At 38.6% G+C, this 22,705-nt stretch overlaps 2 protein-coding genes across 2 annotated transcripts; one reads left to right on the top strand and one right to left on the bottom strand.

Annotated features, from left to right (window-relative positions):
- Window positions 1-7,797: 7,797 nt before the first annotated feature.
- LOC126700784 (protein HOTHEAD-like) lies at window positions 7,798-11,577 on the bottom strand. The gene is made up of 4 exons (XM_050398970.1): window positions 11,492-11,577; window positions 11,224-11,323; window positions 8,303-8,687; window positions 7,798-7,889 (listed from the first exon to the last, which is right to left on the bottom strand). The coding sequence occupies exons 1-4, from the start codon at window positions 11,575-11,577 to the stop codon at window positions 7,798-7,800; spliced, it is 663 nt and encodes a 220-aa protein (XP_050254927.1).
- A 10,058-nt stretch (window positions 11,578-21,635) lies between these two features.
- On the top strand, window positions 21,636-22,478 carry LOC126700783 (uncharacterized). The gene has a single exon (XM_050398969.1). The coding sequence runs from the start codon at window positions 21,636-21,638 to the stop codon at window positions 22,476-22,478; it is 843 nt and encodes a 280-aa protein (XP_050254926.1).
- Window positions 22,479-22,705: the final 227 nt, after the last annotated feature.

The following is a 22,705-nucleotide window of genomic DNA, read 5'->3' as shown; positions in this document are numbered from 1 at the left end:
CGATAATTAAAATGAGAAAGACAAAAAATATATACCGATTTGTGACTGGAAGTTTTATCATGCACAGCATTATTGTTTGGAAAAAAATCCTAATCCTCTCATTGTCTATGTGTGAATTAAAATATATAACTACAAAGTAATAGCAATATTATGGAAACAAAAAATTCCAGCAAGCACCATATAAACACAATCAGAATACTAAACCTTACGTTGAAAACCTTTCAATGTAAAGAGAAAATATCCAATGTGCTTCAGCTCTCTTTGCCAGGCCGAATCACCTTTGCTTCTTTTTTTTCATTTTCTTCAGTGTGTACAACACGGTTAGGATCACTTCTCATTAAGAGAAGTTAGACTTCTCACAAGTCTGGGTCATTTCTCAATAAATGAGAAAGCTGAATTTAAAGACTTTTGAAGCAAGCTCATAAATGAGCTTAAAACTTTTGAAACAAACTTATAAATGAGCTTTGACAATGCATGTGAGTTGGAAAGCTGAACAAGCTCATAAATGAACTTTGACAATACATATGGGTTGGAAAGCTGAATTTGAGGACTTTTGAAACAAGCAATACATATGGGTTGGTAAGCTGAATTTGAAGACTTTTGAAGCAAGCTCATAAATGAGCTCGAGACTTTTGAAACAAGCTCATAATTGAGCTTTGACAATGCATGTGGGCTGGCCCTATACGGTGCTTTGCACCCAACAATTATTTTCACATTATAATGCAAAAAATGGAAGATTGATAAAGATTGTGACGATTGACGTTGGGAAGGACCGGGTGATTGTAAGCTTTCTCTGCCTATTTCGCTCTGTAATATTGGTATCTTTAAAGTGCAACCCGAAACTGGAAGTAGTAGCGACGACTATATGCATGAGAGAGTCGGGAACAGACTCTTCTATTATCTGTTTGGTGATTCTTCTTTGGACACACTTCTCCGCACAATTTGATACATAATTTGCACATTTGTTAATGTGTGATAAAATTACGTCACTTATATATGGGTCCGCTACTAGTACTTAATAAAAAGTAATATAATTACTATTTGCCATATGTTTAAGTTGTAATAAAGTGTGTGAACAAATATGTGGCCCTAGACTTGTTGGGAAAGAAATTAAACATCAAATTTGGTTGCTAAATTTGACATTTGTTTCTCTCTCCTCATTTTTTTCTTCTAATTTGGCATTATTAATACCGAAATGCTATTGAATTCTTACCAAATTTGCTCTCTCTCCTCCTTTACCCCCACAAAATCATCCCCACATTATATAGTGTCTAAAAACTAGTGTTTGTAAAATATTCAACTGAATCACTCTTGTTAGGAAACTTTTAGGACCACAACTAATTTCATATTCATTTTCATAACTATTTGATGTGATTGACTATGAGCAGTGGAAAAAAAGTAGTAGGTTCATGTAAAAGTGACAGATAGTCAATCTCAGCTTGCCACTAGAACAGTTGTGAAAATTGGTGTAGAGTTGGTTGTGGTCCTAGAATTATTTTTTTTGATAGAGTTTCAACTTATGACATCTGATTTTGATGATTGTGCTCTTTATTATCAAATTAAGACACCAATCGGTTTTTGGTGTAAGCAGAGATTAAACTCAAATCTCTTATTCAACCATCAGAGATTTTACCAGATGAACTAATTGGAACCCACTATCCTTGTTAATGCTAAATAATAAAATAGTATTAGTGATAGGTTTATACAAGAATTAATAACTTACCAACTAAGTAGTTTTGAAAAAGATTGTGTTCATAGCATTACTTATATTTTTGTGGATTCAAGTTAGCTCAAATGGTAAAATCTCCTATTGTCGAATAATAGATTTAAGATTTAAGCCCCTCACCTTCATTCATTTGATATCTTAAGTTGTATGGCTTAATGTGGATTTAGGTTTCATCTATATCGATATCATTCATGAACGTGTGTAATAACTTTTTAAAAATGTTTTCCATGTGTCATGTGTTTGCATCTTAGGAACTATAGCTTAAGATATAGGTGAAGAGGAGTTCAAGATGAAGAGGTGCTTCCTTTGTTGACTTTTCTTTTTTGCCATGTTTTTCTACATTTTCAACAATTTAGGTGAGTGAATTTAGGTTATTGTCTCCTTAGTGTAGTACTTGTTCTCTGTATAAGGCCTTCTACAGATTGTATAGCATTCAATAAGTGAGTAGCATCCAAAAGTGTTAAGTATACTGAGATAGCAAATAAGTGTAAGAAATAAGATAGCAAATAATGAAATAGTGAAGAGGGGTATGTGTAGAAAAGTGTATGTAAAGTTTTAAGCATCAATAAAATTATATTTTATTTATAAATCTCAACACGCCCTGCCATGCCTCATCACGTCTTATGTTTGTGGATTTGGATCAAATTGAACTTGGGATTTTATTTTTCTGTTTCTTGCAGACTTTTTGGGATTTTATAACCTTTTGTGATCTTTTAGTTTAACGTTGGGGATTAGCTACCTTTGCAAGTGAATTTAATTATTATTGAGAAAAATTAATAGATGCCGTAAGGGTATTGATTTAAAAAATATTTTTAGAACTTTTTATGGCAAAATAAAAAAGAAATTGATTTTTTTGGAAGCTTTTTATATTTTTTATAAAAATGGTATCAAAACTTTTTTTAAATGATTCATTAACAATGTAGGGGCAAGGGCCCAAGATCATATATTGGGCCTTGAGCTTTATCCGAGGATATAGATAGGTCCGAGGAGGAGCAAATAATTATTAGATATTTCCAGACCAAGTCCCATAAATAGGGAGCAAATGAAAGGTTGTCTGAGGAGTAGCTCCTCCTCGGACTTGATGAACATGGTTCAAAGCATGTAATCCAGCAATTAAAGTAACCTTCCAGGAAACTTCAATGATAGGGATGTGCCTCATGAGCATACGAGAAGGAAGGAGACCTAAAAATATCTAAGGAAAAGCTGTCACCACCGCATTAAATACATTGCAGCTACTTTTCTAACCGCATTTATGTGGAGAAGACCTCTGAACAGTGCTACCTTGGCTACCACAATTCACAGAGAACTAGAGAGGGTGTCTGATGGAACAGGTACTCAAGTAAAGGCTCGGATGATCAACAGGTGTAGAATGAGGATGGTCCAGAGGAGGATATATAGTGGGAAGGATTCTTCATAATGAGGGGATCTAAGAAAAAAAGTGGAGAGAGAGAACACTGTAGTAGTCAAAATTAACTTTGTATTTAACTGTGATCAATATACATAATTAAGGGCTCCTCGGATTGAAAGTCTGTTGATATCAATACATCTTGTTAATGCCTGATTGTCATTTAAATTCCATATTAGCCGTTGTTCAATTCATTAGGGCCTAGTTCTTTGATCCATTCTCTACAAATTTATTGTATTGGACTCATTAGGCCGAGATCCCATATACTTTGGGTTCCCCTCTACAAACAAATACCCTAAGGGCACCCATAAACTAAACCTTTTATTATTTAGGGTAAATTATAGTTTTGGTCCCTAATGTTATTTATTGTGTCAAAATGATTCCTATTGTTTTAAATGTGTTAGTTTAGTTTTTAACTTTTTGGTATTATGTCAAAATAGTCCCTACCATTAAGTGATAGATGAAAAAAATGACGTGGTTAATTGTGATGATAAATAATTAGTTTTTATGCCACCTATGTACTGAATTTTTTGAGCTCATGGATTGGCTAGAAAGAAAAGAAGGTAAAAAGAAAGTTAAGAGTGGAGGGGAGGGGGGGACTTCATATGCGTGTGTGATTGGGGGTGTAAACCACATCCCACCCCCCAAATTGCTATTTTAAAAGCCCAAAACATGCTTTATTCGGGTTGCTATTACTACAAAATTTTTGGCACCTATGAACAGTAAGTTTGTATATATATATAAAAACTACTGTAGCATGGTTGTAAAACAAAAATATATAATTTTATTTGATTTGTTTCAAAGGAAAAGATATAAAAGGAGTGGAAGAGAGAGAAATGAATAAATAAATGAATAAGGTTGAAAAATAAGAACTGAGATGTTGGATGAGTTATAAAATAGGATGATAAAATAAAAAAAGTAGCTTTTGAGTGTGTAAAATATGTATTTTTTTAGATACCCAGATGCAAATGCTCTAAGTAAATTGATCATGTTCCATGCTCCCAATTTGATATTGTATTTGTATGGACTAAACAGTTGCTTCCCCCCCCCCCCCCCCTCCCCCTTCCTTTATTATTAAATTTTAAGGCCAAATAGCAATTTTACAATCATCTTTATCTTACATTGTGTGGAAGGACTCGGAATGCCCAGGATTAAATATATTTGGATTAATTTAAGGAAGTTTGGTCCAAACACCCATTAAAAAAATTAACATGATTATGTATTTTGAAAATCTACTTGTTGAATTATATATTCTTTATGCTCTTAACATGCAAGTCAAATTTCGTTCCAATCGAATGTTATTTACTATTCGATTTATAAACTTATTTTTTATGCATAATCTTATATTACAAAAACTTGAAATGTAAAAATTTGTTAATAACATAATTATTGATCTTTGATTTTCCAAATATTTTGCAAGTATGAAGGATATGAGAATAAAATGTAATCTAATGATAAATTTATCAAAATTCACATCTAAAAAAAAAGTTATTGAGTGGTATTTGAGCCATTGGCTCCAAACATGTTTGGAGCAAAATTGTGTCCTTAACTTAAGGCCACTTAAAGTAGATAAAAGAGAACCCAAAATCATGCAACCAAATGAGAACAATTGAATTTGATCCATCATCATCAATTCAAAACTTGTAAAATGCAACCCCAGATATCTTATTTAACCATCAAAAATTTTACCAGTTGAGTTAATTAACTAAAACCATTTAATAAATATTGAAACAACAAATATTTAATGAGTTAATTTCCTTTGACTTTGCTATTATATATATCTTGCATAGAATCATATTATTATTATGATTGTCGTGCTATTTTAATGTTAAAATGCATTAACACAATGATAATAGATGGCACTCCATAATACTTGAAAAGGCAAAGTTGAATCATCTTCTACTTCCTCCCATAACGCCTTTCATGCAAAATTTTCTCTCCCATATACTTGCATTGAAAGAAGGAAAAGTTAATACTAAGAATATGTTAAAATAAAGGTTAAATGATTAAATTCACAATTTTATAGTATCAAAGTTTCAGCATTGTCTCCACTCTATCTCTTATTTAAAAGGTTAAAATCACGCATGTCGGGTCTTAAAAGAATAGTTAAAAGATTAAGTTCTTCATTTTCCAACGGCTTAAGTTTTTACCTTCCCAACATCATTACAGTAGCTTGAGGATTAGTCCCAGGTGATTGTAAAAATGTTGAACCATCAATGACCCTTAGCGCTTCCACACCAACTTGGCAACCTCCATGGAAATGCCACATGGTCATGACAGTGTCTATACAAAATTGTTCCAAGGAAAACACAGCACTAGGATGTTGCGGCTTCTTGTTCCATTGTAAACTCACCATCATATCTATTAGTGCCTGCTTTGTCATGTTGCTATATCAGAACTTTGAAAATGGATATGTATCTACAACATTCATGATGGTGCTCATGCCTAGAACACACCCGCTTAGGTCCACCGATTCTTTGAAATAGTTAAAGGTAATTGCTGGGGATTGTCTTTCAGATTTGTGTTCTAAAGCTTGAGATAGCCTAAAGAGAGGGGATATGTGACCTTAATTTTCAACTATCACACCTCCTTTTAAAGTCATTTTGGCAATAGCATTTATGGTTTCAACAGCCTCGACCATTGCTTTTAGGGGCACTATGAAGGGCTGGTTAGTTTGCAATTTGAGCAAAGTTTCCTCAAATTCACTTAAGTAAATAACCTTATTCAGCAGGACAAAACCTAGGTATAATTCATTACATGTCGTACCTCAAAAGTTTTGCCCTATCCAATATATTAAGAGCATGCACATGATCATGAGTTCAGACTGACATATTTCCCTTATGTAAGTATTTACAAATTTAATTATTATGTCAGTGTTGATTTAAGAAGATGGTCATTTTATTTTGAAACAAGGTGATCCTGTACATTTTGAGAATGCAGTGGGCAAATGTGTTCTACTAAAATGCAAAGATATATCTAGTAATTTTTTTATTCAAGAACATATAGTTTCATATCTTGTTTGAAAATTCACATCATGGACTGTAATATGCATCACTTTACTTTGAATTTAATAGGTAGAAGTAGGGCTGTAAACGAACCAAGCCCTTCATGAACAACTCGGACTCGGCTCAATAAAAAACTCGTTCATGTTCGTTTGTTTACAAATAAGCCAAGCTTGAGCCTTAGTTTTAGGCTTGTTTGATAAACAAGCAGAGCTCAAGCAAAAAAAATTGTTCGTGAGCAATAGGGCTTGATACAAAACATGGTCAAGCTTAAGCTCATTTATAGCTTGATATATGTTTACTAAATAAACTTATTATTATGACATTACATATATATTTTGGAATGTTAATTTATACCTTGTTTATTCATATATGTTTTGGAATGTTAATTTATTTAGATTTGTGAAGATTATAGTTGTACGAATGACAAATGTGGATGTAAAAATTGTATTTTGAACAATTATTCAAGCTATAGACAATAAATGATGATGGATCGATTTAATTATGTAAAGTTGTAATTTGAACAAATTCTAATCACGGGTATTAGAAGCATGATAAAATGAGTATATATATATATATATATATATATTTGTTTACTTGATTTTTGGTGATATAAGCATTTGATGATGCAATTTTTTTGGATCCCAAGCTAAAAAACTTGACTTGAGCTCAAGTTTGAGCTTGATATTAAACTCGAGCTTGGCTTAACTAATTAATCAAATCAAGCCAACCCGAGCTCAAGCTTTTTTCATTCTCACAAACTCGAGTTCAAACATTGTTTTAAGCTTATCTCAAGTTCAAGCCAAGGTTGAGCGTTTAATTTTTATTGACGAGCCAAGGTTTATCGAGTAGTGTGTGTTTGAGCTTGGCTCGTTTATAGCCCTAGGTAGAAGAAACTCCATATGGATTTTCTGGATCAAAATTTCAATAAGTGCCATTATGCATTGTGACATCATTATGCATTCATGGTTTGTTTGTTTTTTTTTTTTTTTTTTTTTTTTTTTTTTTTTCAATCAGTGACATTTGCTTTGTGATTGTGACATCATTATGTATTTATGGTACCTGAAAGCAAAAAAAAGCATTTTCTTCATACAAGTGGGAGGGAGGGATTCAAGCCAAAGTTTTTCACATGAAGGACCCAAATATTTTGATATCTCTTTCTCTTACACACAAAATGTGGGCCCCACATAAGTTGTGAGAGGAATTTCTTATAAGATCATCTCGTAAAATAATTTATTGTGAGCTTTGCATATAAATAAATAAATAAAATGCACTTAAATGACTTGACACCTTATACATGGTTAGATTTTATTTATTTATTTTAAGTGAATAAGAAGTAGGAAGTTAAAACCTTATTTATGAGTTGCCCTAGGTCTATAGAAAGCCTTTGAGCCAAAGAAGAAAATATAAAACTCAGTCCACTAATTGTTCAACATAGTTACCAAACCTTGTGATGCCCACAGTTTAGGTGAGAGACACTTCAACTGGAATTGGACAGGGAATCATGAGCATATTCATTGGATTATCAACCATCCCTTGGCCCACCAAGGGTTGGTCCAACACTACCTTGATCGATGGGCCTGTAGATGGTCACTGGGCCCAATACCACTCAACATCAATTGTTGTGGACTTCCAATTGCACCGGCTGATAATGTTATCTCATTCTACGACTTCGAGTTCTTCATTAGGTATGCTTTGTGAAACACTCCCGATGCATCTTTGAAAACCACATCATAAGCTTGAGGTCTTGCTATTCCTGCATCAAAATAATCAAAGAGGGATTATCAAAACTAGCTGATCAAATTAAAGTCATGCCACAACAGCTCCATTCTTGTCCTTTATACTAATTTCAATACCCTAGGGAAACAAAAGGAGAGAGAATTACATTATTTTCTTAGACTTCATCTCGCGGTTGCTTGCAAATTAAAATAACACTATAAAAATCTTCAAACATGCACTACCATGCTCAAGTTGTCTACTAATAAGTTTACGGTTGGTTTTAGAGTTATCATGTGCTGATTTTGAGAAATTTCTTAACATAAAGAAGTCGAGCTAGATTGAAAAATATTCAAAATCAATCCAACCTGACCTCATGCACTCACCTTCAGGCCTAGATTCATGTTACAAAAGCCGATACATCATACAAAGTACTCAATGAAAAAACCTTACCATTATTATATCCAAACAAGATCTTGTACACAGTTGCATGCAAATAGGCAGTAATCTTTCTTGGATTTGCATACTCAAGCAAATCTGCCGCCGTGTGCCTGTGACCATTCTTATCAAAAATTGTCCCTCCAATTTTTGCCCCATACAAATGATCATACATAAACCCATTATAGGGCAACACCCTAGCCTCAAGCAAACCGTCTCTCACAGCAACTTGATAATCCACCTTTGGTGGCTTAAACACCACCAACTTTTCCACCCATTCATATGATTTGTTCACCAATGTCTTGTCCCAACCAGCTTCCTTTACATAGCAAGTGCTAGCGTGGGTGTAGAATCCGCCATTCAAGGCGGTTCCACTGCCTAAAATGTTAGGATTAGTGCCCTAAAATTCTATTGTATGTCATGTATGATATTATGTATGATATTATGTCCTATGTAATAAACATGTTTTATTATTATCTAAAAATAATGGTAGCATGAATGTTTAGATATTATCATATAGTTCTTGAGATGCATAGTATGTGATTTATGTGATTTAATCACAAAAGATATAAATCACAAATTCTTTGTAAACTCAAAATCTTAGTTTGTAGTCGGTGATGAAATTGGACATTTCATCTACGAAGACTATAACATATCTGATGATGCCGTAAAATCACCAGTGAGCTACACGATCCACGCTCGCTTAAACTAACAACCTGCAAGAAGAAAGAAGTGATCTCGCAGAGGGCACCGGTGTGGTGTCGGCCAAATACCCTCCGAAGGTCAAGTTAGAATTATTCTCAATTCTAAAGTGCTAGAGAGGGTAAATTATGCGTACCTTGATTTGTGAAGGTATTGGGACTTTTATAGTAGTAGAAGGTTGGCCTCTCTTCCTTGACCTAGAAGTCTTTTCCTTATAGGACTCTACTTGAGCAATCCCAAACGTGATGGGCAAACATTTCCTTGTAGAGTGGGTTTTTCATTAAGCGCGTATCTTCTAGAATTATCCTTATACCAGTATTCTGATTTCCTTTAGGATTCTCTCGGATTTCAAACATGTGCCACAAGTATTTTAAGTCATGCCAGGCCCTGGGCTCTCCCTTATTGCCAGCCCATGGGCTCGGATCCGTCAGGCCCAATGTAGCGAAGGTTCGTCATGCTATTTTTTACCCCTTCAATATCAATTAAGATGATTTGTCTTGATCATGAAAGTAGAGACTTCTAGTTGACATATTAACAGGGGCGGAGGCAGAGGGGGGCGAAGGGGGCACCTCCCCCCCCCCCCTGACTCCTAAAATTTTCATGTATATGTAACCTTAATTCTTAAGGAGTTCCACGCATAGAGAAAAAAAACAAAAAAATGACTCCCACTTGGTTGAAACAAAATAGCTCTGACACAAAAAAAAAAAAAAAAAAAAAAAAATGTTTTTTCAAACATCAAATCTACCACCTTGTCACCTGTTTTACTGTTCTTGTAGGTAGCTTTTGTCTTGTCCCAAGTTTGACACTTGTTTCACAATTTTTTTACTTTCTATTATTTTTTTCACCATTTTCACTATTAATGATACTCTTTACAGTATTTTATTGTTGATTGATGCTAGAGATACTACAAATTTTACTACTTATATCTTACGAATTGATATGTCACCAACTACAAAAAATAATTTCAAACATTTATTCATTATATATTGTTTAAGTAATACTAATAACATTTTTACCACATCAGTTTGTAAACATTTTGTTGTAAATCTTGTAGTATGAATTAATTATTTTTTAAAATTTATTTTAATAATATGAAATATATTTATTTTCTTACAATTATTTATTTATTTTGTTATTATTATCGATTAATATTTTTTAGATCAATTTTACTTTAAATAATATTGTAAGGACAAAGTTTGGAGCCCAAGCCCGCTCCTTTTGAAGTCTTGGTCCAAAAAGCCCAACACAATGAATTTTGTAAAGTATAGGTCAAAGAATTAGGTTTAGATGAGTTGAGTGGTGGTTTGCATGGGATTAAGTAACACACAGACAAGAACCAAAACTATCATAATTAAAGAACCATTTGTCCGAGGAGACTTAGAATTTTGTTTATGAACGTAGATCATTATATTAGGATTCTTTTGCATGCTACAGTACTCTCTCTTTCTTTTTTCTCGCCCCCTTCTCATGGGGGCTTCTCTACCTTATATAGGCTATTCCTCATCATTTGGGCTTTACACTTGTTAATCATCTGAACCCCCACTTGAGCACCCATCCCATCAGACACCCCTTTTAGTCCTTTATGAGCTGCGGCAGCTAGGGTAACACTGTTCAAGGGTCTTCTCCACATTAATGCAGCCAGAAAAGTAGCTGCAGTACATTTAATGTGGTGGTGACAGTTTTTGCTTAGATATTTTGAGTTTTCTTTCTTGTCACGTGTTTAGGGGGTGTGCTTCATCGGTTTGAACATACATTTGCTCTGGATTTTTAGTGTCCGAGGAGGAAGTCCTCCTCAGACCTTCTTTCTTTGTCTCCCGTGATAAGGCTTATAACGTAGATCGTCTAAGTTACGTTGCCTTCTCGGACTAGCTAGCGTCCTCGGACAGGCCCAAGGCCCAACTCGTTACTTTAGGCCATAGCCCCCACAATAGCCCCTCAAAACTCCGGTTTTTATCTCCATCCGAGGAGAAAAGCGGGGTTTTGATTTTTAAACGGACGAAACTAATTAATTTCCGGTTTGCACGTGTAGGAACAGTTGCTTCTAACGCATTGTAAGTTATGAGGTGCTACTAATTACTCCAGGCGACTTTGTGTCCCCCATATCCAATGGCGAAGCGCAGATCCAACAGCTGACATTCCTTCTAGAATTTTAAGCGGGAGTGACCTTCCCTTTTCTCTCTTGCTATATAAAGCCTTGAGGGAACTCTTTTTGCTTTTCTTTTTTACTAACATACAAGAACTCCAGAGAACTCCAGCGCCCAGTTCTTCGTAACCGTTCCAGACCTTCGAATTTCCGTAGCTACTTCCGTGAGAAGTCTTTCCCTGAGGAGATCTCTGAGAGCTTCAAAGATTGTTGTAAGGATACACGTAAGTTCTCCTTCCTCTACATAACCCCAATTTTCACCTCGGCCTTCCTTCTCGGCCCGCTAGTTCACCTAGATAGGTAGATTCAGGTATCTAATAGATACTCCGGCCACCATGGAGGCCTTTAGGGCAAAGTACCGCATCCCATAAGGGGTGGTTTTGGAGTATTGTCCTCCGAAACGAGTGTTGACCGATAGGGAAGTGGGGCAAGTCATCATTCCCATGATCGCTTTTATAGAGAGAGGAATAACGCTTTCCATGCGTAGGATTACCCGGGACTATTTTCTTAATCATAGGTTGACACCGCATCAGTGCACTCCCAACCTATTTAGGGTCTTGGGCAGCATAAATGTTCTGAACGAGCAGATGGGTTTAGGTCTTACATGGCACAACATAGTTCACATGTACGAGTGCCACCATCTTGCCAAAGCGGGATACTACCTTAAATCTCAGTCAGGCTAATCTCCTGTCTTCCTAAGTCCAATAAGAGTATGAAGGATGACTTCCTTATTGCCTCGAGAGAGTGGAGCAACGGTCTTCATTGTTTAACTCAAGTAGGAGATCCAGGTGCGGTGTCTTTAGGATCAATCCCTTGGGAAGGGGGTTTAACCCTTTAGTTTTATTTCCTTCGCTTGAAGATTCAAAATTTTTGTAATTTAACTACAATTTCCTTCTTGGCTATTTTGCAGATAGAGCACACGTCGCTCTTCGGTTGAGCCATACAAACGTTCAGGCCTTGAACTATCTCTTGAGGTCAGAGATCTACGTTAACGAGGATGGACAACTGCGTGCTGCTCATTTGATCTTGGGTTACGAACCCTTGTCCCGCATTTTCCTAGACATCGCCCAATCCATAAGAGCCGGTAGTCCAAGGTTGGCTAGGATCGACGTGTCGAAGCCAAGATTTTTAGCTCGAAGGGATCTTAGGCCGGTTGTTTTGCCTGTCATTCAGAATCCTCAACCAGCTGCACAGCCACTTCCATAAGATAATCCCGAAGTTGCAACGCGTGTTGAAGAGAAGACTAAATCATCTCGTCTTTCTCTAGAGGAGGAGATAGACGAGTTCTACTTTGAGAAGGATATTCCAAAAGCTCCTCCGATCGAGCTCTCGGACGCTGAGGGTGAGCCGAATAGAAACTCCGTGATCAATGCCCCTCCTCTTGTTATTACCTGTTCGGACGATTCTTCCAACGAAGAGGTGGACAACATGGCTTCTAACAAAGGAAAAAGTTTGCGGGAGCTGATGGCTAGCCGAGGTAAGGGGCAATCCTCGAAGGCGCCCGCCAAGTCCCAGACCCCTTCTGTCCTTCCTCCTGCTCCTCCACAAATCCCTGTCGATCTCGGCTTGAAAGCTAATCCGGACCTAAAGAAGAAAAGGCTGGTTAAGTCCCTCGAGGAAGGTGAGGTGGGTCCTCGCCAAGGCGCCAAACAACAAAAGGTGACCCGGGAGCATCGGAATAAAAGGGCTCCATCTGTGGAGAGTCGAGAAGAAATGGAACGGGCTGAAATGCGCATGCCTCCACGCACTTGGAGCCCCCAGCTTGAAGTGGATGGAGCGGCAATTCCCTATAACGCTTCAGTCCGATAGTACAACAAAGGCCGAGCAGGGTACATTACTGAAGCCCTGGAGCAACCCATGCTCCTTCCCAGGGACATAGAGGCTTACAGGCGATTTTCACAGGCTGAACTCTTCCTATCCCTGAAGAGGGATCTTGCAATGGTAAGGCAATTCATCCTCTCATCGGCCATATCATTGGATCATATCATATTTTAACTTATGCCTTCTTGTCACTCTTGGGCAGATTACTCAGCAGGTCTTTGTGGCAGAGGAGTGGTGCCGCAACAACCGCAAGTTGGCTGACGTCAAAGCCCTCTCTCGTGCTGAGGTGGAGAAGGCTTTAAGAGCCCTCAAGCAGGAGCATCATGAGCTATCTGAGAAGCTCAAGGAGGCAGAGATAGGCCATAGGAGTGCTGAGGTTGGCTTGAAGACTGCCAAGAAACAAGCTGAAGATCAACGCTAGCAACTGTACGTGACTGAGATCAACCTTGCTACTGAAAAGCAAGCCGTGCTGGATCTCAAAGTTGCGTTGTAGAAAGCCAAGGAAGAAGCCCAGCTAGCCAAGGAAGCAGCCGAGGCCGAGAAAAGGGCTGCTTACCAGCTTGGAGCGGAGGAGACGAAGGCAAGGCTTTCCGAAGAGTTGCCAGAAGTATGCAGGGATTACTGCAGTATTTCATGGGCTCAGGCTCTTAATGCTGCAGGGGTCCCTGCAGATTCTGCTATGAGGTTGCCCGAGAATTTCTTCTTCCCTCCAGAGATCCGGGAGATCCCCGTCAATGCCCTTGAAACTTTCGAGCAGCCTACGGTTATTCCTGATGCCATCCCCTTAGCTGAAATTACCGGGGGCTCTGGTCAGGTCATCGTCCAGGTTGAGGATGTGGAGGGAGAGAAAGGTAAAGGCAAGGATAAGGGGAAGAAACCCTCCTCCAAGGCCAAGGATCTTTCTAAGGAGACAATCACCGAGGCTAAGGATCATGGGGCAGGTCCCAAAGTCAAGGATGTTCCACCTCCTCAGCCAAAGCAAAAAAAAAGATCATCCTGCTGAGGCTTAGCTCCTAGGGTTTTTATTATTATTATTATTTTTTTTTTTTTTTACGGAAGTTGTATTGCATTTTGTTCTTTTTCAAAGACATCTCATTGTATTATTCTTGGTTATCAATACAAATGTTCTTTCTCTCATTTTTTATCTTTATGATTGATGTTGATGGAATTTCATTATATTGTTCCGAGTCAATGTGACTGTTTCTTTTAGTCAATGTTTGCAACAACACTCTGCCAATATAAACAAATGAGAAGAAACAGAACTGTGTAATAAACTTTGAACAATAAATGCTACCATGCAAGATTCTGAACATATTTCAAAACTGCATAGAAGTCTTAAGTTGCTAACTTCCCCTAAGTCTGTGGTTCGAGGAGCCATGCAGGACTTAGGTTCTATTTAAAACTTGGATAGATGCCATAAGTTGTTAATTTCCCCTAAGTCTGTGGTCCGAGAAGCCATGCAAGACTTAGATTCTATTTAAAACTTGGATAGATGCCATAAGTTGTTAATTTCCCCTAAGTCTGTGGTCCGAGGAGCCATGTAGGATTTAGGTTCTGTTTAAAACTTGGATAGATGCCATAAGTTGTTAATTTCCCTAAGTCTGTGGTCCGAGGAGCCATGCAGGACTTAGGTTCTGTTTAAAACTTGGATAGGTGCCATAAGTTGTTAATTTCCCCTAAGTCTGTGATCCGAGGAGCCATGCAGGACTTAGGTTCTGTTTAAAACTTGGATAGGTGTCATAAGTTGTTAATTTCCCCTAAGTCTGTGGTCCGAGGAGTCATGCAGGACTTTGGTTCTGTTTAAAATTTGGATAGGTGCCATAAGTTGTTAATTTCCCCCAAGTCTGTGGTCCGAGGAGCCATGCAGGACTTAGGTTCTGTTTAAAACTTGGATATGTGCCATAAGTTGTTAATTTCCCCTAAGTCTGTGGTCCGAGGAGCCATGTAGGACTTAGGTTCTGTTTAAAACTTGGATAGGTGTCATGAGTTGTTAATTTCCCCTAAGTCTGTGGTCCGAGGAGCCATGCAGGACTTAGGTTCTGTTTAAAACTTGTATAGATGCCATGAGTTGTTAATTTCCCCTAAATCTGTGGTCCGAGGAGTCATGTAGGACTTAGGTTATGTTTAAAACTTGGATAGATGTCATAAGTTGTTAATTTCCCCTAAGTCTGTGGCCCGAGGAGTCATGCAGGACTTAGGTTCTGTTTAAAACTTGGATAGATGTTATAAGTTGTTGATTTCCCCTAAGTCTGTGGCCCGAGGAGCCATGCAGGACTTAGGTTCTGTTTAAAACTTGTATAGAAAGAAATGAGCCAACAAACACGTAGTGATCATGAGATATAATACAGGCAGAGCTGCTTTCATTAATAATAATACCTTCTTAGGTTATTTACATTCCATGGGCGAGGTGCAGTTTTCTCGTCTAAGTCTTCCAAATAATGTGCACCTATTCCGGCCACTGAAGTGATGCGATATGAGTCTTCCCAGTTAGGTCCCAGTTTTCCCCAAGATGGGTTCCTGTTGCTACCCAAAATTTTTCTCATCACGAGGTTGCCTGGTCCTAGTGGCCTTAATTTTACATTAGCATCATACCCTTGCTTTAGCTTTTGATGGTAATAGGCCAATTGGATCATTGCCTTTTCTCTTTTCTCCTTGGCTAAGTCTAGACTTCTCCCTAGCAACTTGTCGTTATTACTTGGGGTAAAAGTGCTGGATCTCAATGTTGGGAAGCTGGTTTCCAGGGGGAGCACCGCCTCGGCCCCGTAAGTCATCGAAAAAGGAGTTTCTCCCGTTGATCGTCGTGGCGTGGTTTTATAGGTCCATAGGACGTGTGGTAGTTCTTCTACCCATCTTCCCTTTGCCTCATCCAGTCTCTTTCTTAGCCCGTTGATTATGACCTTATTTACAGCCTCGGCTTGCTCGTTTCCTTGAGGATAGGTTGGAGTGGAATATCGGTTTGTGATTCCAAAGTCGCAGCTCCTGAAGATTTTACTATCAAATTGAAGGCCATTATCTGAGATGAGGGTACGAGGAGTTCCGAAGCATGTAATGATGTTTTTCCAGATGAATTTCTTTGCATCCACGTCCCTGATGTTGGCTAAAGGCTCAACTTCAACCCATTTGGTGAAGTAATCTGTGCCGACCATTAAGTATCGCTTGTTCCCTGCTGCTCTCGGGAAAGGTCCGACAATATCCAGACCCCATTGAGCGAACGGCCAAGGACTGGAAACGGGGTTGAGGGTTCCTCCCGGTTGGTGGATATTTGGGGCAAATCTCTGGCATTGGTCGCATTTCTTTACATATTCTTGGGCCTCTTTCTGCATGCCCAGCCACCAGTACCCTTGAGTGAGGGTTCTGTGTACTAGCGATCTTTCTCCCGTGTGGCTCCCACAAATTCCTTCATGCAGTTCTTCGAGTAAGATCTCTGATGCTTATAGGTGTACGCATAATAAATATGGCCTAGAATAGGAGCGCTTGTATAGCTTATGATCCTCTGACAACCAGAACCGAGGAGCCTTCCTTCGTACCTTCTTGGCTTCCAATTTTTCTTCGGGTCATACATCATCTTTGAGAAAACCCACTATGGGATCCATCTAGCTTGGACTCACTCTGACATGATGGATTCAAGTTATATCCTTTTTTATTGTATCTATCTTGCACAAATCCTCAACAAGGATAATTTGAGGTAGATCTTGGTCCGAGGATGTGGCAAGAGTGGCCAGTGAATTTGCGTGTGTATTCCCGCTTCTAGAGACATGCGTCAAGTTGAAAAATTCAAAGTCTGATTGTAACCGTTTAACTTGGCCAAGGTATTCCTGCATTCTCACATCCCTAGCCTCCAACTCACCCCTCACCTGGCCTACGACCAGTCTGGAATCCGAGAATACTTCTATCGCCTTTCCGCCCATTTTTTGCACCATAACCATTCCCTGCAGCAAAGCCTCATACTCAACTTCATTGTTTGTAGCCGAGAACCCAAGTCTTAATGCCTTTTCAATGGTAATCTTCTCGGGCGATATTAGAACCAGTCCTACCCCAGATCCCCTCTGGTTTGCTGCGCCATCAACATAGACTTTCCATTGTGAGACTCCTTGTGTAGAAATTGTGCCAATCGATTTTCCATCCATGTTTTCCTCCTCTGCTACTACTTCTACTGGGGGTTCAGCAAATTCGGCAATTAAGTCAACGAGGACTTAGCCCTTAACGGAGGTCCGAGGCATGTACTTAATATCGAAAGCCCCTAGAAGCGTATTCCACATGGCAATTCTTCCTGTGTAATCGGTGCTCCAAAGCACCGACCGGAGGGGAAGTTGAGTAAGGACAATGACTGTGTGCGTCTGAAAGTAGTGGGGGAGTTTTCGTGTGGCATGCACTACTGCAAGAATTGCCTTTTCCAGTGGTAAGTAATGCACCTCAGTTTCATGTAACGATTTACTTACATAGTACACTGGTCGCTGTATGCCATTATCAACCTGTATTAATACCAAGCTTACAGCGTGGGGGGCCACCGCTATGTATGCGAACAGAACTTCGTCGGCCTTAGGGCTAGACATGATGGGTGGCCGTGACAGGTATTCTTTAAGTTGCTATAAAGCTAGGGTACAATCCTCGGACCATTCAAATCATTTCCACTTGTTCATCAAGAGGTAGAAAGGTCGACACCGGTCTGCAGATCGAGAAATAAACCGATTTAATGTTGCGATCATTCCAGTGAATTTCTGGACTTCTTTTGGGTTCCAAGGAGCTTGTAGGTTATGAATTGCTTTGATTTGGTTCGAGCTCACCTCTATTCCCCTATGAGTTACCATATAACTCAAAAACTTGTTGGATCCAACACCAAAGGTGCACTTGGAGGCATTGAGGTGCAGCTTGTGTTCTCTTAAGATGTTAAAAATGACCTCAAGACCTCTCGCGTGCTCGGATACCACTTTACTTTTTACTACCATATCGTCAATGTAGACTTCAATACTCTTGTCTAGTTGTGGTTCGAACATTCTGGTCATCATCCTTTGGTAGGTAGACCCTACATTCTTTAAACCGAAAGGCATCACCTTATAGTGGTAGTTTTCGACGGGTGTCATGAATGCCGTTTTTTCTTGATCTTCTAAGGCCAGTGGTATTTGATGATAACCCTGGAAGGCATCCAGGAAACTCATCCGAGGGTGGCCTACAGTTGCATCCACCAACTAATCTATCCGAGGCATCAGGAACGGGTCTGTTTGTTGGTGAGCAGCCTGGAACAGCCCGTTGGGCATCAAATCTGCACAGTAGCCGTTGGAGGTCATGTCCTTTAGTCAGCCCACTTATCTTCCTTTTAGTTGGTCTTTTGGCCCAAATTTGATTTGATTTTGTTATGTTTGTTGGTGAGCAGCCCGGAACAGCCCGTTGGGCATCAAATCTGCACAGTAGCCGTTGGAGGTCTTGTCCTTTAGTCAGCCCACTTATCTTCCTTTTAGTTGGCATATAGAGACCTTATTTTCACTTTCTTTTCAGTACAGTTTTAGCCTTGCTGCCGCCACTCTCCCTTCTCTGTTCAGCTCTAAACTTTTTGCTCATCTCCACATAAAAAATTTCAGCATCATTTTTTAGTTTTAAGGAAAGGCAAATTAAGGTTGTTCCTAGTTCTTCTTGTTTGAGTGTGTGATCAACTTGAAGAAATCACTATAGTCTAATCTTGGGGGGTTGTTTGGTCAAGAGAGCCTTTCATACCGAGTTCTACTCCGGGTGGCACAAATCAACCTTTAAAGGCAACACATTTTGCGTGATTCTATAGTTTGTAAGATCTTTCTAACTCTATCTATTTATTTTTGTCATTGCTAATTTTTTAGGGTTTGTATTGTTGAATCAAAACTTGTTTATTTAGCCATATTTTCCAACACAGAATTTGAAATTTGAGAACATAATATTCTAGTCTTGTAGACTAAATTTGTGTTTAATGAAGCTATTATTTGGTATATTTATAAGTTGTTTCAAAACTTAATCTCAGGAAAGAGTAAATTGGAACTTATTTAGTCGAGACAAAGTTCAGATTTGCGATCACCAGGTTTGATACTATAATCACTTACTGATTGTCTCAAAAGAAGTAATTAGAAAAGAGTGAAACTAATTATTTAACCATTATTCATCACCATATTGAGCCATTTACATTGTTCTCATATATCTTCTTTCCTTTCTACATGCAACTGCAAACTATATATTTGTCCAAGAAGCAACTTCAGCCCCAGAAACTGTATATTATGACTACATAATCATTGGCATAGGGACCTCTGGGTGTCCACTAGCAGCAACACTCTCACAAAATGCAAGGGTCTCAATCCTTAAAAGAGGAGGATCTCCTTACGACAATTCAAACATAACCAACAGTGAAAATTTCTTACATTCTTTCGGATACGTCTCCTACATCTCCTACTTAACAATTCACTTTCAAAGATGGCGTGTACAATGCTTGAGCGCGTTTTATGTTGGAAAAACGCTTGGAAAATATAGTTTTGTATCTCATACAAAAACATGCAGCGGAATATAAACGGATCTACTTCATTCATGTAAGATAGCATGTGGCATTTGAGTTTTAGAAACAAAGAATAAGAAAGCGTACCTTGATGCAATGAAATTCAAAACAAATGAAGATTGGACTTGAGATGCCTTTCAATCTTCACTCCAATTCCACAATGTGCCTAAGATGTGTGGTCTTTCAATCAGTTCTATATGTGATATTTCAAGAGAATAACCAAGTGTCTCCTTATTGAAGAACTCTGATTCTTTCTTCTTTTCAGTCACACATTTATTTATGCACTTAGATAGTTTCCTTTATTTAATAACTTTTATGAATAAATAACTGATTATCTAATTATATTAGCCTTTTGGGTCAGCCCAATTGGGCTTTAGTGTATGGCTTGGAGTGGGACCAAAAGAGACATATAAAGCTCTAGTTCCAATGAGCTTTGGACTTATCTGTTAACTCTTGACAAGCTCAAAGTTATCATTAATTATATTTAATACCACTATATAAATATAATTGCACTTTAGGCTTTATTAATAAATTATATTTCAAAACTTTATTAAACATTTAACCCCTTCATTAAAATATTCATAGTAATACAAAATCATAATGTTTAACTGTCACTTTATAAATTACTACCTCTTGGTCCTTGAGTACCCGATTTAATCCTTTAAATTATTTATATATATATATATATATATATTTTTTTTTTTTTTTATGAAATTTAATTTCATAAAATATGAACTTTAGTAACTCTTTACTAAAGTGGTTAGGTTTAACACTCTGAATAACCAAACCAATTAAATTTATCTCAAAAAAATATTTTATATCTCTATAAAGAGACTATGAATTCCATCTTGAGAATATGTGTTCCTTCAACATTACGTGTGGTTGCCCAACATACTAAGGTTTTGACCGTTTGTCTAGATCTCACTCTTGATATATTAAAACAACTCACATTTTATGATTATGTTCACTATTCCCTCAGGATTGAGAGTTTATGTAAATGAGAAGTCATGAGATTTATTATTCGTTTGATAGTTGTTGATAGAATAATAAATCTTACAGCGGTCCAGTTCAATATGTTTTATACACTTAAAACATATTAACATACAGTGGTGGAGCCAGAATTTTAGCTCAGATGGGGCAAAATTAAAAGATATTTGTGGGGGCTATGGCCCAAAGTAACGAGTTGGGCCTTGGGCCTGTCCGAGGATGCTAGCTAGTCTGAGGAGGCAATGAAACTTAGACGATTTACGTTATAAGCCTTATCACGGGAGACAAAAAAAGAAGGTTTGAGGAGGACTTCCTCCTTGGACAATGAAAATCCAGAGCAAATGTATGTTCAAACGATGAAGCACACCCCCCAAACACGTGACAAGGAAGAAAACTCAAAATATCTAAGCAAAAACTGCCACCACTACATTAAATGTACTGCTGCTACTTTTCTGGCCGCATTAATGTGGAGAAGACCCCTGAACCGTGTTACCCTGGCTGCCGCAGCTCACAAAGGACTAAAAGGGGTGTCTGATGGGATGAGTGCTCAAATGGGGGTTCAGATGATCAACAAGTGTAAAGCCCAGATGATGAGGAATAGCCTATATAAGGTAGAGAAGCCCCCATGAGAAGGGGGCGAGAAAAAAGAAAGAGAGAGTACTGTAGCATGTAAAAGAACCCTAATATAATGATCTGCGTTCATAAACAAAATTCTAAGTCTCCTCGGACAAATAGTTCTTTAATCGTGATAGTTTTGGTTCTTGTCTGTGTGTTACTTAATCCCATGCAAACCACCGCTCAACTCATCTAAACCTAATTCTTTGATCCATACTCTACAAAATTCATTGTGTTGGGCTTTTTGGACCAAGACTTCATAAGGAGCGGGCTTGGGCTCCAAACTTTGTCCTTACAATTGACGCCGTCTGTGGGAAGAATTCGAGTGTTAGGGAGTACGAGTACAATGGTTAAACATGACTGGATCAGGTCCACACCAAGATAATCCACGCCAAGCCAACCCTCGGCGGACAGAACCCATTGGACCTCAGCGGCAAAATAGTCCTCTTGACCCTGAGCCAAATTTGGGCAATAGAAGGAACTGAGAGGGAAGCGTACATACTACTCAGACGAGCCAAAGCCACTCCCAAGTAGGTAGTCGCGTATCCCAAAGGCGAAACAACTATCAGGCCATGCTGCGAGAGATTGACGACCTAAAAAAGAGGTTGCGTCGTGCACAGCAAAGGCGATCCCCTTCCAGCTCCGACCTATCCTCTAATGAGGAAAAGGATATCAGTTACAGGTGGAGATCAAGAACTCCCCCAAGTGAAACTTTTTCCTATGAAGAAGAGCAGCGTCATGAACGGAGACATAGGAGCCCGTCTAGTAAGGGTCTGGGTAATGATGCCATGAACAAAGTACTGGATCAAATCTCTAGGTCACCCTTCACGCACAGGATAAAAAGGGCTAGACTACCCCGGCATTTTCACCAACCTACGTTTACCATTTACAATGGCCGAGCAGACCCGGTGGAGCATGTGAGTCAATTCAATCAGAGAATGGCTATCCATTCTCAGAATGAGGCTTTGATGTGCAAAGTTTTCCCGTCTAGCCTGGGACCTATAGCAATGAGATGGTTCAACAACTTGAAGACAAACTCCATAGATTCATGTAAGCAGCTCGCCCAAGCTTTTTGCTCTCGTTTTATTACGAACAGCAGGGTTCCTCGACCTCTGAGTTTGTTTTTGTCATTATCTATGCACGAAGGGGAAACTCTAGAGGCATATGCTGATAGATATTGGGAGATGTACAACGATATGGATGGTAACCACGACGACGTCGCCATCAGCACGTTTAAGAGTGGCCTCCCCACTGAGCATTGTTTAAGGAAGTCCTTAATTGGTAAACCTGTTACCAGCGTTCGTCAAGTTATGGACAGAATTGACAAATACAAAAGAGTGGAAGAGGACCAGCTACAAGGGAAAGGAAATGAGAAGATCATCCCTCACAAAGGGAATGATTACAGGTCGGAATGATACAACAGTAACCAACCAAGAAGAGATTTTGCGAGACAAGCTGGACTAACCAACACGTAAGCAGTTAATGCCATATTCAGAGAGCCGGTGCAACAGGTTCTGGAGAAAGTTAAAAATGAGCCTTTCTTTAAATGGCCGAATAAAATGGCCGAAGACTCCTCAAAGTGCAACCAAAGCCTGTATTGTCAATACCACTAAGACCACTGACATACCACCGAGGACTGCAG

Source organism: Quercus robur, chromosome 9 (genome assembly GCF_932294415.1).
Source record: "Quercus robur chromosome 9, dhQueRobu3.1, whole genome shotgun sequence".
In the NCBI taxonomy this organism is placed as follows: Eukaryota; Viridiplantae; Streptophyta; class Magnoliopsida; order Fagales; family Fagaceae; genus Quercus; species Quercus robur.
This window is presented reverse-complemented; position numbering and strand designations above follow the sequence as displayed.